A 19,934-nucleotide genomic window follows, 5' to 3' on the forward strand; every position below is an offset into this window, starting at 1 on the left:
TATATATATAGGCCTATATATATATATATATATACAGAAAAGACAGCAATAAAAAACAATAGAAAGACAGCAATAAAAAACAGCATACTAGAAGCAATATAATTTATTAAATCACACAAACATTTTTCAAACACTCTTGTGTTCTTCCTCAGTGTGAGGACAGCTGACAAAAATACAAAGTAAAGCAAGTATAAGGAAATGGTATTGGTTACAAATTAAAATAACAATAGAACCTAATTAAAGGCGGCATATAAAGATACTTAATATGCATATAAAGATACTTAAGAAGGCCTTTGATACGGTTTGGAGGGAGGGAATGTTAATGGCTGCATGGAATATTTGAATTAGGGGTCGCTTATGGAAGATTATTGACAGTCTTTACTGTGATGTACGAGGAAAAGTTAGATTTGGGGATATTGAGACTGACTATTTTGATATTAATGAGGGAGTCAAGCAGGGTTGTGTTGTATCTCCAATTTTGTTTTGTATTCTCATGAATGAATTCACCATTTTGCTTAAAAAACATGATTTAGGTGTTCGTATACACACTGTATGCATGGGAAGCCTTTTCTGGGCAGATGATGTTGTGTTATTGGCAAATGATGAAAATGAACTGAATAAGATGCTTAATTTAGCTTCTACATTTGCGAAGACATGGAAGCTAAATTTTTACCATGAAAAATCAAAAATTCTTATTGTTGGGCAGCGCACTGACAGTAATAAGCAGTGGAAGGATGAAAACTACATTTCAGAGGTTGAATCATATAAATACCTTGGTACCCATATCTCAAGAAGCATTTCAGACCATTTTCATATTGACCAAACTATCATTAAAGGAAATAGAATCATCGCCAATTATAGATCGTTTCGATAATTTTAATAGAGTTTATTATGGCGACATACTTTGGAAAACCATTGCTCTTCCAAGTATTAACTATGCTTGTTCCGTGTGGATTAGCAAAAGCCAAAAGGACATTGACAAAATTGAGTCTCTCCAAATTCAAATGGCGCGATATATCCTTAAATCATCCAGAAACACACCAAAAGAAGCTCTATATGGGGACCTAGGTTGGGTGCCAACAAAAGTAAATCAAGACATACTTAGAGCTAAGTACATTAATCATGTAATGAATTTAGATAAGCATAGATGACCAAACTTTATGCTTAATTATACATCCCTTAGTCTAAATAGTATTGCTGAGCCACGCTATAAACTGCTCTCTAGTTTCATTAAGACTTGTACTGATATAAGGTTGGAAATTGGTTCAATTTTTGAAAATTCTTGCCTTGGAGTTGCATCCAATATGTGTTGGGTTAACTATTTCAAAGAGTTAATTCTTAATTCATATGTTTCTCTTTGGAATAGCGAAATGTTAAGAAAATCGTCACTTTCTAAATATTCTTTAATTAAGAGCAGTCTGAATATGGAAAAATATTTACTTGACCAGACAGATTTTATGGGTGCAAGCCTAAAATTCAAAATGAGATCAAATACTCTTCCATTAGGACATAGGACCTGTAAATGGGTACCCAATAGTGATGGCACTTGCCAATTGTGTAATAATGGTGTTGAAGATATAAAACATTTTTTATTCACATGTAATCAACTAAACACCATTAGAGTTGAAGAATATCATGTTTTAGAAAATAAGCTAGTTAATACTGATTGCCTAAATGTATGGGAGTATTTTATCACCAGTGATCTTTGTACTAAATTGAGTATTGTTCTTGTGGGAGAGGTGCATTGTGACTATGTTTATGATGTTCATGATATTTTTGATAAATTTTGCAAATCTTATGTTAAGAGATCATGGAAGCTTAGGAATGATTTATTAAGCTCTTAATATGCTAGTTGTTTAGGGACTGTCTATTGTACTTCAGTTCACAATAGTTCAAAATATTCTGAAGTGGGATGAGAGGAAGGGTTTGCTCTGTTGCGGACGATGGTTTCCGGGTGACAAAATCATTACTGTAGGGAGGGGAAAGAAGATCATGTGTAAGAGTATGTTTTGTGTTCTTGTGACGGTTATAAAGACAATGGATGGCTCCTACTGTAAGGCACTAGGTTTCATTGTTGTTAGCTGTTTTGACTTTTTAAAAAACTTTTTTACACTTTGTACAGCTGTAGTGACAGGTCTCTCTTTTGTAGTAGCTGTGCGGGAGTGCGTTCTTGGTTGTAACAGCCCTGTTACGATCAGGTTGTTGGCTGATGGGTGTCTCTGGTCGGCGTTCCGTTTTCCGTACGACTGTTGCAGAAGAGAGACGTGTCATCTAGAGACTGATGTTCCTCTTGTCATAGAGAAAATAGAAATATTTTCTCTTTTAGTTTTAGCTAAATTGATTATCTTGTTGTTTTGATGTCTTTCATTTTGATTGTAATTTTTGTATTTTTCTTGTTGTTAGGATGCACCACGCCTGTGGTTGAGTGCCACTGATTCAAAGGTGAATATCCAAATAAATTATTATTATTATTATGGAATAAACAATGTAGATAAAAGCTAAATAAGGGCCTGGGAACCAAGAGGAAAATTAAGCATACATAAATGAATAGTCTGATAAGTAATCTAAGTCTTTATTTAAACCGTTGATATGAGAATTAGTTCTAAGAATCCATTCCAATTCTTCTTTGCGTCTGTGTGAGAGAGATGAAAAGTTATTATCGATCAAAATAAATCTTATGTCATTAATACTATGGTTGGGTAGATCACAGAGAAAATATTTTCTCTATGGGTAGATTGAAGTGACAGGCTACTGGGAAACCAGTGGAGTTGTCTCTGATTGATTTTTTGTGATTATTAAATCAGAGGCGGAATTTGGTGCCGGTCTCTCCTATATAATTACCAATTTGACATTTGTTACAAAATAAAATGTAAATAACGTTAGAAGAATCACAAGTAAGTGGAGGGGGTCTAATAGTGATATTAGTACTAGGAATAGTGAATGTATCAGATGTGCACATGAAATTGCAAACTTGGCATCTGGGTTTACTACATTTAACATTACCAGAAGAGTGGGAATTCTTGTGGAGTTTAGAGGATGGAAGAATAGTCTTAAGATTGGGGGGTTGTCTTTTGGCTAGTAGGGGAGGGTCTTCAAAAAGGAGGCAAATAGATTTATCTCTATTGAGAATTTTATAATCAGTTTTAAGTTGGCGGGTAAGAGAACTTATATTGGGCTGGTAGTCGAGGACGAGAGGGATGCGGTTATTATTAACTTTGGGTTTATAATCTAGTACGTATGAATATTTCAAAGAAAGAAGGTGTTGTGGTAATCCAAGGTGATCACTATTATTATTATCGTTATCGCCGTCATCATTAGTTAATATATATTACCATGTTTGTATTCATCATCATTACTTTGCATTTGAACATTATCACACCTTGAACATTATTTATGTATATCATCTTAATGTTCATGCCATTGTGCACACCATCCTAATGCTCATTTCGTTATGGACATTATCTAAGTGCCCACGCCATTGTCTTAAGTTTACCAAGAGACGCATCAGTCAACACGCTGCAGCTCTTATTTGACTTGAATTCAATTAATTATAATCATTGCAAGTAGCAGGTATACGCGACTTGAATTACTTTACTAAGTCTGTAAACAAAACCATTATAACATAATGGATTTAATGATGCTGGTGGGTAGATCCAAATACGACTGATATGGTCGTGAAACACCGCAGTTCATCCAATACGATCATGAAGCTGTAGAGTTCTTTCATAATACGAGGGTAGGCCTGGACCGGTCATTAAATAACGAGGTGTTTATTTCAGTCATACAGGGCATTGTGTGTCATTAGCAGCTGACCATACTACACCGAATTAGTCACCAAACCAAAGCCGTTTTAGTAGGCCTCCGCTCTAGTAAATTTTGACAGTTTTTAAACTCCTCAAACTTATTTATTTGTACATTGTATTGTAAAATAACTTGTCGAAAAGCCTTGGTAAATATTTCTTTAATAAACGTCACAGTATTGACCAGTTAGATTTGAAATGAAATAAAAGAAACAATTGGAATTCTTAAATATTTTGATGACGTCACCTTTTGAGATTAATTCGGTCTATTACATGCTGATAAACAACTTCAGCAAGAGGGTGTCACCCTTAAATTTTAGGCAAGAGTGGTGGTAAGTTGCACCATGAATATAGGCCTACAGTTAAGTCTTTAAAGCCATGAACATTTCAGTAGATATTGGTAGTATTTTGATATGGATTTAATTGAAATGACACCGTGATGCCAACGCCTTGATAGGAACACAGTATCAATTTTATACATGATATCAGTAAACGAAGAGAACAACTGTCACTCTCGTTTGTTGTACTCTCCTTTATGCCTACAACTATTCTAGTCATGTTAAATATGTGACTATTCATTTTGTTTAAGCAGTTAATGTTTTTTTTTTTTTTTTTAGCTAAGATTTGTTTGAAATATCTGTAGGCCTTTAGGCCTCTAGTTTTTAAGTGTGATTACGCCACTTTCTATTTACTGTCAATTTGTATCATAGATTATGTTTCATCTGCTCATCGCCAGTACACAATAGTAAAACACGGCACCATGGGGTCAATTTGTTTTAACATCTTATACCCCTTTTACACTGCCAAAGGCAAAGTCGACCCGGGTTACTTCCGGAGTAATCCCGGGTGCATTTCCCATTTACATCGAACGAAAAAGTCCGGGTTGATCCCGAGTTGCTCTCATTTTACACTGGCAACGAACTCCGGTTAAAATACCGCCCTCAGTTTTTGTTGCGAATTAAATCATCAGTTTTGATATCATGTCTATACCGGAGCGTATGAGGGTTTAATTTGACAAGTGTCTAGGCCTAGCCCGTTGTTAGCAAAGTTTAGGCCTACCTGACCACAGCTGCAGTATGCGCCAGGTAAGGCCTAATTCCGGAATCAAATTCGGTGCTGTTTACACTGGTGATTCCGGAATGCACCCGGGTTGTCCTACGATGAATGTGTCCCGCACGTCCATCCCGGAATGTTTTGCAACCCGAGTAGGACTTTTTGACGTTTACACTAACCACAACTCGGGAGATTTTTTTATTTTTTTTTTATTGGAAAATCCCAGGTTACGTCCGGAATTGTTCTTGCAGTGTAGGCCTAAAAGCCTGAGGGGTATTATTAACAATATACTCCATCATGTTAATTTGTCATTTGATGTTTTGGTATTGGAGTGCAATACATATTACACACAAAACATCAGATTATTATTATCATTACCTAATTTACAACATTTTCTTTTTGATGGGTCTTACATTTCATACATATTTTCGTTACCATAGCCGTCGGAAGCATTTTGCAAGTGGTCCGGCCATTTCAATAAGAGTGGGCGTGAGTGGATGGTGGGGTGGTCCGGCCATTTTAATAAGAGTGGACGTGGGTGGGTGGTGGGGTGCAACACATTTTTTTCACCAAGGTTGAAAAAATGGCTCCTCAGCCGGGAAATAGCACATGCATAATTTTAGAAAAATTATTGTCTTCACTTTTAATTTTAAGGGTTACAATTTTTTATATTGGAAGTAGGCCTAATCAGGGCCGGCTTGGCCATTATACCTTTGCCAAAATGTTATAATAGTTATTTTTTATTTTATATTATACCTCTAAACAATTTCAAAATCAATCTTAAATATTCAAATTAAGGATTGTCAATAAAGTTGAAATGTACACGGCAATACAGTAAATTGTGTTATATATTACTTACACGTAGATATATTAGCCAATGTAATGTTTTGTGTATGGCGTTTTTTTCTATTAAATGACGATAATGTTAGTGGCAATGTTAGTAATATTTTAATGGAAAGACAAGTTGATGTCTGGCTACTAAGAAATGTTTAATTAAGAATAAATAAGAGCATGCAGTTACTGTACAACCATTTCAAAACATTAATGTATTATTTTTAAATTTTCTTCTAAATAGAGAAATCTAAAGACCACATTTAGTACCCATGAGTTCCAAGTCTCCCGAGTCTCGGAATGGGGTCTCCTGGAAACTGGCAGGAAGAACTCCCGCACATTTTTCCCGAAATAAACCATCTCCCGCAAATCCATGATGATATTTGCATGCTTTAACAAGTTTTGAAACTGTAATATCAATTGTCTGCGCAGCAGTTAGTACCAATGATTAATGGTTATCACCATGCACAGCAAAATTTGGTTGTCATAAGAAAATTCATTTAAACAGATCTCCCGGATGTGGATTCTTCCAAATTGGGACCCCTTTGAATTAAAGACCACCATGCACAGAACTTGACTACAGGGAAATAGTTTTAGCATTAATAATAATAATAACATGATACAGTAACTGTAGGCCTTACACCCATTCAAACATCTTACATTTACTATATCATTTCTTAATTCCCCTCTAAAAAATATAGATACTAAAGACTACTTTTAAAGCCGGTCTTTAATTATATTGATTCAAATTAGAGACCAAAGCTGCTAAAGACCACTAAAACCCTGGTCCCAAAAAAGGATTTTTAATTGGTGGTATGGAGGGAGACCTGTAATAGGATTGAGAAAAAGTGGTCCGGCCAAAGCCGGTGCAGCCGGTGCTATTCCGACGGCACTGGTTACACTTAACGTAAAATGGAGTTATCATGTATTGACGCATACTGACAGTCAAAAACCTACCAAACGTCCAATCCGCTTTACTTAATGGACTACGTTATGTGAAATCAACAAATTGTACAATCCGTGCGAAGTAATGATACATTCGTGTTTGTCTGTAAACGTTGTTAGTGACCTGAGATTTAGGAGAATGACAATTATAAATACTGTAATAATAAAAGTAATTTTATATTCTTTTTCTTCCCCTGACACAATGTCTAGGGCATTCATTCAAATACATAGACCAACGGCCCGGAGTATAAAAACAAGTGAACAAAATCAGATGCAATATTAATTAACACCTTTTGTTAAAAGCAATAAATATATTTTGAAATTTTCTCAATTATAGTAAATTTGTCAGTTGACATACAATTTATAAACTAATTTAGGCTGTTAATAACCGCTCTCTTAACTTACTATAAACATGACAGCTTAACAAAAAGTGATACGCTTTTTCTACTTCATTACAGAACATAATTAGCATAATCTGTTTTCAAATAAAATCCTATACCGTCTACATTTCTCAATCTCAACATCGAGGATTCCTAAACGAAATTTGGTTAATAGTTTTGGAGTAAAGATGATAATAATTAATTTTCATATGGATTCTTTGTTTAAACTTTATAAAGGAACGTAACTTTGAATAAGATCTAATGTCTTCAATGAACTTCTGTTGTATGTCCTGTAAACGTAATTTTAAATCATTAATAAATTGAACTTTATTACTAATATCCTGCTGTAAAATAACCAAAACCAATTGAGAATAGGCCTAATACATTTTAACGTTGCCCAACATTCTTCGTCTCTTCCCGCCTTTCTTAATCGAAATAAGTAGCATTGGTATGTGATTCTATCCCTGTCTAAATGTAATAATCTAAGCCAGTACGGTATTTATAATATTCAATTTTTAACGCTTTATACTGCGAGACTTGGACCATTTTCCCTACCCCTAGCATATATCTACAAAATTTATTGAGAAATGTGTCAAATATAATATATTTGTGTCTAGTATAAAAGCTTAACAAACGTTTAATCCGATGCAGCCATTTCATGTTTTGTTAAGCTCATCAAACACCCAATCCATGCAAATTATTTTACTGATACAGCAATGTTATGTAAAAGTACTTGGATGTTATGTAAAATCTCACAAACATCCAATCCGTGCAAGTACTTGGTTGTTATGTAAAAGCTCTCTAAACATCCAATCCGTGCAAAGTACTTAGTTGTTATGTAAAATCTCACAAACGTCCAATCCGTGTGAAGTTGATGCAGCTATAAGTTTTTTTTACCAGAATTAAACCGAATGCATTAGGATTGGATTATTTTATATAACGTGAATAAACTACAATGCTAGGGTCTTCAAGAGGTAGTGCCAGACAATATTGTCAAAGCGAATTAGTGTTCATCCTTAGCAATCTATCTTGGGACGATCGTTATTAGATATGTATCTTTTCTTAAACAGATTTCTAGTAAACCAAATTTAAATTACGGACATTTAGTCGCATGTCTTACATCCATCGAAACATGATACTACAATATTGTAATCTTAGATTGAAACAAGGAAGTTGGAAATGAACATTCAATTATCATCTGTAGTGTTGACTTTCTATAAGTAATTTAATAGAGTTGCATTGAGATTTGAAAATTTAGAAATGACATGAACCATTTACATTTTTCAGGAGACGGGCTAGCCTCTTGGAAAATCAACCGGATCTCAATATTTTAAGATTCATTTTAATCTGGATCCCATCAAAGACATTAGATGGCCACAATCTTTAGCATTATTAGACACAACTCTACCAGAAACGTTACACAAATCTAAATACCGGAAATATGTTTTTACTACAGGCAATAGCATTGTGCGTAAAATAGGAATATGATACACGTACTTAGCACAATTGAATGAAAACGTTATATATGAAAATGTTATTAAATCTTCAATTTCATTTTTAAATCTATGTAGGCCTACCATTATCTTTGTTTGGTGATTTAATAATTTTTCGCACACCATGCTGTAAAGCGCATAGAGGTATTTTACATTATGCGCTAAATAAATTGAAAATTATTATTATTATTATTATTATTATTATTATTATTATTATTATTATTATTATTATTATTATTATTACCATTCTGGATTGATTTTGAAATGTATTAGGTAGACCTACTCCAACACATAAAAATATTAATATAATTTAAAATAATAGTAGGCCTATCAAGCATAGCCCTTAAACGAAAAGTTCATTTCTTTTCAGTTGTAAGAAAAAGTGTATATGGCGTAATTGGAATATGCAACCTCTCGTTATATCAAGGCGAGTATCATACCTTGGGATCACTGAGACCTGTGTACACGCAGATTGAGTTTACGACTGGTGTCTTACGTAATACCCCTTTTTCTGACTATGCCTATAGCTGATTGAACAGTACCATGCAATAACCACACACAATTCCATAATGATTTATGTTTCCAGTTAATATTTTAAAAGTATGCAATCAACATATCAATTATAAATTAGTCGGAAGTGCGAACTATTAAAATATTAATAACTCAAATGTTCATCAATATTGTTCCTTAAATGAATGAACTGTGAAAACTCTCTGAAATGTTGACACATTATATTTATATATTTACTGAGCTGAGATATCGACACATCCGATTGCGCTGAGAAAAGTATTATTTCACATACAATTTGTCAATGATATTTAGTTACGTGTATCCAACGGAAAATATTCCTCTAAGAAACTAAGCACAGTTGCCGGTGGTACTCTTCAGGCATTTCGTACTTTGTTTAGATCTACGTAAGTTGTATGTATTTAATGTTGAAACTTTTTGGTTGTTCTTTCAGGATTTAAAATTACATACTTCTTCAATCTTAATGTTTTATTTGTTTAAGATTGCAATAAATATAATAAATGGAAACCATAAGAATAACACTAGCTTACATGCTGCTTCGTGTGTACAAGTCGTTAGTATCATTTTCGCACAATTATGCATACAGATCAAACTGATCGACTAAAGATCATAAAAAGCCTATTTGATTTTCTGATCTCGAAATTATTCGAGATAGTGAATCATAGCAGTACAAGTAAAACACACTAGAACTATAACTTTTTTTTGCTATTCAACTAACTGCCTGTAATAACTTTTGTTCATATGTAAATTAAATGAATTTCTAAAGTGAACATTATAATGTAGGCATAAACGAGGGTGGTATTGATCTGTTTGGTAATTGTGGTTGTGCTAATATGATTCATTTAATTATACATGTTTGTTTAAATGGAGATATCATTTATGTATAAGCAGCTAATGCTGTGGAGGCCGGCGGAAGGTTACCTGGACCTGAAGTAAGTAATTAGTAAGTGAGTAAGTAAATTTTAAGTGAAGTATTCATTCTTGGCCATATAGTATCTCTTGCATCCATTCAGAACGCATCACTAATTACAGGGTACAGTACTTCGTCATCTACAGTCTCGTTATCCAAATAATAAAAGGGGTTCTCAACTATATTGCATTAGGGGCCAAAATTGTTCATTCAATAAATTTGAAGGGCCAGGGCAGGGGTGTCCTTGGCGCACAGCTCCATCAGAGCGCCGCAGGTGAGAGCCGCGGGAGGGTTTGAGAGGAGGTGCTTTTCCCGAATTTTTATATAGGCCTAAGCCGCTAGATGCTTACACAGGGAATATGGACCTAAAAAATTAACCCTTGAGTTTGGTAAAGCAAAAGTCAAAATCTATAAATCTATATCACACAATGGGTCATCGGTAATACACTGTTTCTTTGTTGTTTGCTGCGATAGTTTTTCCGATTTGATTGAATAATTCGCTACAATTTGTGGCCCAATATAGGCCTATTCGGCAAAACAGAATGCACAATCACTAAGGTTAGAAATCTAGGCCCAAGCCTAACTAAAAATATTATTTTTGGGTTCTCGCGGGCCGCATAACACGCACTCGCGGGCCGGAGATGGCCCGCAGGCCGCCACTTAAGAACCTGGTTTATATGTTATTTTGCAGAGAGAAAACAGTACAGTATGTTACTATATTGTTTCATGTAAATCGTCGACTAGAATAATCACATGCGGTCTGCCACAGAGTTCTGCACTACTTTTTAATTTATGTAAATTATTTGACTGAGATTAGTGACACAATCCTTGTGATATCTTCGCCGACAATTTATAATAATAATAAGCCTAATAATAATAATTCTTTATTTGTCCTCGTATATGTATGCCTACACACTGAGAAATTTGGGCTGGGTCCCCGGGGACCCGCGGCTGCCGTAGCTCGGCGCCAACTACCAGACTTACTCTACAACATCAAACGGATACAGACTGATACATATAGGCCTATGGTATTTTGTTCAAACATCAAATATTATCTAATACTTTCAGTACATTTAAAACAACCTACATGCAAGGGTGGCGCCAGCAGGGGGCCGGGGGGAGGGCCCCGTCTGGAAGAGCTGCTCCATTCCGGCCGGGCCCTCCCTCCCCACCCCCCCTCCCCCGTTCGGGAGAAAAAGCACAATTCGTTGGGGGAGAAATAAATATTATATGTATTTTCTACATGGGCCTATTAGTAGACTCTAAAATCGATTAAATAAGCCTTTGAAACCCCTAAATTGTCAAAATTTTCGGGGGCATTGCCCCCCACCCCTGGACCACTCTCAAAACCTTTTAATCGAAGCTCGACCACGCCCACTTTGCTTTCGTCGGGGAAATCTGATCCCTCGTCGGGGGCATCGTCCCCCTCCCCGTCGGGCAAATCCTGGCGCCACCCCTGCCGGCATGTGTTTTTTCATACACCACAACGAAAACCTAATATCTAAACACTATTTAATGTTTGCATTCACGAACATTTAAAGTGGACCAGTCACTACTATCATATAGCCTATCTGATAAAATATCAAAATCTTTTCTTTCTTTGTATATAAAATCAAACATTTTTCCCTTATAATACTTTAATCTCTCTTGATAATACCGTTACTGTAACATAATTTTGGTTTCGGATTGTTCATCCAAACGTGATAGACAGATTAAATTACAGAAACGTGTAGCTAAGATCCTCACCTTTTTCTCAATATCTCAACATATTAAAATTAACTGATATCCATAATATACGAGATGCCAGCAATATTATTTATGTTGTAAAAACCAATGATATGGTGCATGATGTCTGTCTCTTATACACATCTTATATATATAAGTATATATATAGGTATATCTGCATATTTTGTTTACTTATATCATTTATTTAATCAACGTACTTTATTATTTGCGTTGTGTAGTCAGGGGACAGTTGAGGGAATCATTTATTCCTAAGCTGTTCCCCAACCTTTGGTTGAATAAATTCTTTAAATTGAAAAAAAATTGAATAATGATAATTATAAATAGTTATTATAATGTAATTGATTATAAGACAGTATAATACATACTCCAAGTATCGAAATGCACGCCATCGTGTCGGGATTCAATATCTTGACATTCATTGTGCCATCATCAGGAATTCATATCATCATCATTCCTGATGATGATATAATTAATGTCGAAATATTGAATCCCGACACGATGGCGTGCATTTCGATACTTGGAGTATGTATTATACTATCTTATTTGAGATTAATCAGTGGACCTTTTGGTAATAGATTATGATGTTGATGATGATGTAGCCAGACTGTGGTCTCAAAAATAGTATAAAAAATCTTTACTATAATGACAGTGAAGCTTAAGTTACCGCACTAAGATTAAAGTCATGCGCCATATATTCATATGTGGTTTATTGAAGAATGAACCACATATTGATAACGATACTTCATTTGATTTCATGAAAAAACAATGGAAGACCTGGAGTAAAAATCCTTGCATGACAGAAGATTTAATTCGATTTACCGTTTGGAAATTGAAAACATCTAACGGTGTACCCACTCGTTTACTTATGACTTATGGTACTGTATGAATACTATAATTTAATATGTTTTATTGTTTTGAAGTTTTAATGTACTACTATCTTTTATTTTTCAAAAATCATTAAATTCCGATTTTCATTATTAGATTCTCACCTATTTGGAGTTGTTGTTTGTGTGTGTATTAGTCTACAATATTCATTTAGTTTTATATCAGTTGAATAATTAATATAAATTCTGCTTTTCTCAAAAGTATTCGGATTCAAAATTTTTCAAAGTTATAACTGTGTATAACTGAAAAAATGTACTGTATATTTTCACATCTGTTTGACCCAATAAAACAAAAAGCATATGCTAACAGGCAGATAAATAAAGGAAAAAGATTTCTTGACCAACAATAAATAGTTCAGGTGAGGTCCGCCGAAAAGGTGCGCACTTTGCTTTATACCTGTCATCATTTTTTTAGTTACTTTTATGTCTAAGCTTTAAAAAATGCCTGTTACACAAGCGATTTCTGCTTGCCAATGTCTGTAAACCGACATCAAAGATAGGTACCTGTTTTTGTGCAGCAGTAGAATTTGGATGATTGATAATGCGGTGGGGTAACATTTATGCCCACAACGTTTTACCAACTGAATATATTTTCTTTTTAATACCAGAGTGTAGAATAATACATTTCCTATCATTTGGTATAAAGGAAAATGTAATTACTTTGATAATTCTGTCACATGAGGTCAAAAGGTCATCAACCAAAGATCAACATCGAATTTCACCCAAAATATATATTTAAACTTGTGATAATAATAATGCATTAACATGAATAAAATAACAAAACATTAATATACGTATATTTGGCCTATATCTGTATAAGTATATATTGTATATACACAATTTCCTTATTTATTTATTTATAGGACAACAATGGTTGAGAGCTATGCTACACGATGTATTATCATGTGCTTTATTCAAACACTGTATTTACCTTTATTTGATAATTTACACATAAATCAACACTGTTAATGACTATCTTGATTTATATTTTATATATATATATATATATATATATATATATATATATATATATACGGTATTTATATATATAGAGTAAAATACTGAAATAAAGATTTATAAAGCGCACGAATCCATTGCAGTAGTGCTCAAGGCGCTAAAATGCATCTATGTTCATTTACTTTAACGGAATAGGAAAACTATTATTGAGAGTTTACCACCTGTGACATAATTAACGATGTAATTAAATTTTGTTTATACCAAATAATAGGAAATGTATTATTCTACACGTTTGTACTAAAAACAAGAAAATATATTCAGTTGATTAAAAGTTATAGGCATGAATAGGCACCCACCCTACCCAATATTATCCTAATACTGAACAAACTAGTGGGCTAATAGGCCTAAACTCACAGGTCGTCAAAGTTTAGGACTCAAACTAGGGGCCCTACGCGTCCCCCTGGGCCCCAGCGTCTGTTTGCTCGCTCCGCTCGTTCACTTATTAGGAGCCCCCAATAACAGTCAGCGCCAGGGCCCCACAAACTCCGTGACGCCACTGCTACACGTTGTATGCGTATAAACCAAAACTTTCATGTGCTACCAATCCATAAGTATTAAATTGTTGTAGGGCCTACTTCACAAGATCTACAGGTCTCCCTCCAATTAAAGACCACTTATCTGTGGTCCCGTTTGAATGCCTATCTTTTAACATTAGCTGTTCACTCCAAATGTAAGACGCCCTCTATTTAGAGACCAAAGACCATGGTTTTGGTGGACCCAAATGAAAATTTGCCTTCCAATTAAAGACCACTATAAAATAAATAGTGATGTTAATGCTATTTATTTTTTTTCTTTAATAAATTTAGTTACAGGTCTTAAAATATAAAAATATTAGCCACTGCACATCATAAGATGGTGTTTTGTGTGTGTTTTGAGTATATTTAGTGACGATAACCTTAGTGGTGGTGTTAGATTTTAATGGAAAGTTGCTTAGACAAGTACAGGAATTGATGTCTGGATTTTTAAAGAAAATCGATTACTAAGAATAAATAACAGCTTGTGGTAACTGTACTTCCATTCTAAACCATTTAATCGATCCTGTGGGAACCCAGAAAGTGTCCATCCCTATTTCCTAGGCCATGTCTTTGTGCCAGGAGTCCGCCAGGCCGCTAACAAACTGTGTCTAACAATAGCCCCACTTATCATCACCATTGTACAAAGGGCGAGGAAAGAGGAGTGTAGGAGGGGAAAAACAAAACATAAAGTGCGTCGATATGTTTGTAAAGATAATAATATAATAATCTTTATTTAAAACACGGAAAACTTGTCTCAACTAACAGTTGTCATTCTGCAAGACCGTGTATACAACAATTTAACCAGAAAATCAAAAGAAAAAAAATGACTTAAAATAAACAATAAACACACAAATATCTAAACTAGACTTAAATCTTACTAACTTAATTACAATAAACAAACTCGAACAAACAAAAATACTGTAGTTTATGTAAGAAACTACCATAAAGGTGTTATTACAATGTCGCAATTATACTTTTTAAATAAGGACAATTTCTCAACATTTTTAACATCATTGCTAATTTCATGTATGGCACCTCTATATGACAAACTTCTGGTTTTGGCAATATTAATTCTGGTTTAATTCTTATATTATAGTAATTATTTTTAGAGACAAATCTGTTAAATAAATAAATAATGAGATAAATAATGAGGTAGGCCTACAAGGCTATTCATAATTTTAAACATAGTGATGGCCTCATTTATATACAACTTTTGGTCTAAATTCATCTATTTAAGGCTTTGCAGAGCTTGAGTACTAGAATCACTTCTCGATTTGTTTAAAATAATTTTAGCTGCACAGTTTTGTAGAATTTAGAAAGTTTTACTTTGTATTTTATTTGTACGTACCCATACAAAATGGCAATATTCAAGGTGTGGTGCCATGAGTGATTTGTATAGTTTGCAATGGACATCTTTGAGAAGAATTTGGCTGGCTTTTTTCAGATAGTACACAACAAGCAGGACTAAGGAAGATGTAGATGAGTTTGGGCCTAAACTAAAGGTCAAAAATATTTAGCGGACGAAACAAAATAAATGAAAAATTTGAGCACACAAGTGCAGCGCGGCTGGCGATGAGATAAAAGGATGATAGGTAAGGAACGCCAGCCGTGCAAAAACCGATTGTTAAGCCAACCAATCGTTGGAATATTATTTCTTAATTGCTACTGAAAACCGAGATAGATACGCTTCTCTTATTATTGGTTGATTATCGGATTAAAAAGATAAGGACAGCATAGCAACTGCATTTTGACTTTACATAAAACGCGTTGGTGTATTTGATACCAAGCTGAAAAAGACGTGAAAATTACCCAGAATGCAATTTAATATGACAGAAATGACTTTAAAAATAAAAGCTTTAACAACTATTATTTTCGCCCGACTACCAAGATACAAACAAACAATGATGATTTCCCTACTCAAATAAAAGCTCATGTCGGTATTTAAATAAAAGTAAGTTGAACTTTTGTTCTAACTTAACAGAAGAGACTATTTTGTTGTGTTGTGAATAGAACATTTGTTTTACTAATTCCTCCTAATAATAAATGACAATATCGTAAGTCTATCACTAAACTGGTGGAACACCGACATTCCTTATCATTACTGAAGAAATTGATAAGAATATATCCAAGGGTAAAATGAGAAGTATTTTACAAAGTCTGATAAAAATTAATTTTCAATTCCGTCGTTTTCAACAATTCTAATAGTACTAGACATAGGCTTAGCCTCTCTCTAAATTTAACGTACAGTGGGTCAAATCAGGCTGCTATTTATATTTCAGCTAAAACTACCCCACGAAGAACGGTTATTTCACTGAATTAGTATACATCTCTCAAACGGCATTGCTTTTTAAAAAGGAAGTTTGGATTTATTTAATTGTGTAATTGTTTATTTTCATGTCATCATTATCATATAGTTTTATTAATATTACTTTAATTGCTATGCTTTGCTTTTCAATAGATTATTTTATATTATTGTTTAATTAATTATTGTCTGTATATATTTATGTTTAAAAATCCACAGGACTAACAGGCCTGAGAGTGTTTTCACACTATCGTTAATCCGGCCTAGCCAACTTAGGTTATTGTCTCAAGTATTTGTTAAATTTCCGTTAAGTGTATTGTATCTACTTGTTTATGTTATTGGCTGAATAATGAATGAATAAATGAATGAATAAATGAATGAATAAATGAACGAATGAATGAATAAATAAATAAATAATTGAATGAACGAACGAACGAACGAATAAATGAAGAACGGTTCTTTGGCGTTCTCGGCACGGTATTGATTCCATGCTAAATACCGGTAACCGTTGGGACGGCAAATAAGGACTACTTTTTAAAAATTGTGATTTTAGTGAAAATGTGTATACATGCTCCATATTTAATACCGATTGTGTTAGTAGGACATTCGAACGTGTATCAAATGGTTTTGGCAGACCTAACTAAACTATTTTATTTTCAAATAAAGAACACATTACAATGTATATATATATATATATACATATATATATATTTATATATATATATATGACTTTAATGTAGTTTTTTTTAAATAATGCTGATGATATGAACATACACATTAAAATAATACACTTACGATGATGTTTTGTGTACACAGTGCTCTATTAAATATGGTATAATGATAGTTTTAGTAGGACGATGTTTATTGTTAGTAATATTGTAATGGCGATTTAGGCATCAGAACCTGCGCAGGACTTGGTTTGTGAATAGTCTCCATAGTAATCCATTCTAAAGCACAGAGACAATTTTACATTTACTATATCATTCGTTAATTTCCCTCTAAATAGGCCTGGTGATATATAAGACCACTTTTATATAAGACTTTTTTTATATTATATATGGATTCTAATAAGAGACCGAAGCTGCTAAGGCCGCCAAAAGCCCGATCCCAAATGTGGTCTTTAACTTGAGGGAGACCTTTTAGTTTTTGACAATTATATTACAGTATTAAGTATATTACAGTATGTTATGATTATTTGAGGTATTTTATTCAAAATTCAAAATTCAATTTCCTGTCACTGCAAACATATTGTTTTGTTTACATTAATTATTCTCGGCATCAGGTGATACATTTTCTCTTATTGATTTTCAACATATTTTATTTTTATTTTTATTTTAATCCTTTGGGCACATGTCCATGGATTGCCAAGAGCGAATTAATCACGTTCCTATTAGATAGGTGGCAATAACTTCACAAAACAAACGTATACACATGATGCTCTACACACATAACGAGACTTACGGTGTAGGCCCTAGTTGTTTTGTCTTGAGAAAAAAAACCTGGAATCCGACAGGATTTGAACCCAGAACCCTAGAATTGGAAGGCGAGCATTTAACCACCAAGCTATTCAACTTAACTCCACAAAAACTTGTTGGAATGTAATAATTAGGGACAAATATATCTTTAAAGAAATCAATAAAAATAAAATAAACTTACAATTACTGACAACCGTGTGTAGTACGCACAATGGCTCCCTGGTTTATTGAGATTTGAAGGTTTTTCACGAAAGAAAAAACTGCACATTCGAATCGCATGCACGTTTGCCGGATGGTCAACTAGGCAACAGATGCGATTGAGGAAAGAACACCTACACTAGGCCTATGTTTAAATGACATATCACAAAATATATCCAGGACTAGTCCATTTCTGAAAAAGGGAGTTATATCCCATGAGTTGATTTACACCCAGTGAACCATGATCGATAGAAAGATAGTTGTCAGAGAACGTACTGCCATAAGGATGATGCGGAGGATGACAGCGACGACGACGACAACGGCGACGATGATAATGATGATGATTGTTAATGATGATGATGATGATGTTGATGATGATGATGATGATTACGATGATTAATAATATAACGACGATTATTATTAATATTGTTATTATTATTATTATTTTATTGTTGTTATTATTTCATTATTATGAAGACGATTATGATAATGATATAAAGAGAAAGATATAAGGTTTATGATGATGAGGGTAAAATAAAGATGATGAAGATGATTATAATGATGGTAATAATGAGGATGAGGATATAAATATGCTGATGAGAGGATGGTCATGACGATAAAACTTGTTTATTTGGGTCAGTTTTTTAGATGCGATTGCCCTTACCGATAGGTCCAACTGTGTTTTAGGCCTATTGTATTTCAACACTTTTTTTTATAATAAGCCTCATATTTATGGATTGTCACCAATAGTAAACACTCCATTTAATAACTTAACTCATCATTAAGTAAAATGGAAAATGTAGGGCTTTGGGTCGAATAAGTAGTGCTTGGGTAATTACATTGTTTTTTTTTTTTACTAAGCCATATTCTCAGATGTGGTGAACTTAAAAATGCAACCTTAATTTTTTTTTTTTATTATTAAATTCAATTTGATAATCAGTCTGTTTCAACTGCAGCATAGGCCTAGAGTTAAAAAACAAATTTGTCAAGTACATCGAAGCGGTAAAAAACACAAACGAGGACGAGATTGCGAGGCAGCAAGAAACAGCTTCGACGATGCGGTTACCTAACAAATGAAATACATTCGATGGCTCATATCGCAAATCAAGCGTGTATTAAGCAAATTCATAGAAAGCCCATCGAAATAAATTTACTGAAAAAAATGTTCCAGTTTGTAGTCAATTAAAATAAAACTTTTACTCTCTAATGGGTTCCTACAATACGTTTTATTTGACTAAGATTTGAAGATTTCTATAAAGCATTTTAACAGCAGTATTAGGTTTAAACAAATCTAGTCAAATCCCACATCATTCTGGAGAATAATTGATATTGCGAGTTGAAACTGTACTGTTACCCATAACCCTTTGCTCACAAATGAAGTAAGAATTAATATTGGAACACTACGTCAATCAAATTAACGGTCAGAATTTAGTGCGAATGTCATACGTTGGCGGCGGTAGATCAGGGATCGCTTGATAGACATGCCAAAATTGCGACTACGGTACTTTTCAATTTAAGATGGGTCAAGTGACAGGCAAATGGCAACAAAATTAAGTGGCATGCCATGATCATAATAATTTAGTTTTCATTATATTAATTTTAGTATTAATTTTGGTAGGCCCCATAAAACAGTTACACAAGCACCATAATGTGTGAAGCTTTGGATAATATTAATAATAATACAATATTTTGAACAAATGAATTACGTCACAATCAAAATTTGCTTATAGTTAAAGGTTCGTACAAATGCACAACTTAAGAAGTTGGCAGTTACTCTAAATCGTTACAATAAATCATTGACTAAATTTTTTTTTTAAATAATCAAAAATGTTGAGTTACAAAAGACTAATTGATACT

General features: G+C 33.7%; 1 protein-coding gene across 1 annotated transcript in view; it reads right to left on the reverse strand.

Moving 5' to 3' along the window:
* The window catches only part of LOC117106803 (calcitonin gene-related peptide type 1 receptor-like), a 61,673-nt gene extending 43,484 nt beyond the window's left edge, over positions 1-18,189 (reverse strand). Inside the window, exon 1 of the mRNA XM_033248265.1 lies at positions 18,061-18,189. Within this exon, the coding sequence (XP_033104156.1) occupies positions 18,061-18,147 (87 nt within the window). The 5' untranslated portion in view covers positions 18,148-18,189. The remainder of the gene's footprint in view (positions 1-18,060) is intronic.
* Positions 18,190-19,934: the final 1,745 nt, after the last annotated feature.

Source organism: Anneissia japonica, unplaced genomic scaffold, assembly GCF_011630105.1.
Source record: "Anneissia japonica isolate Jap-2015-1 unplaced genomic scaffold, ASM1163010v1 scaffold2471_len1564793_cov202, whole genome shotgun sequence".
Lineage (NCBI taxonomy): Eukaryota > Metazoa > Echinodermata > Crinoidea > Comatulida > Comatulidae > Anneissia > Anneissia japonica.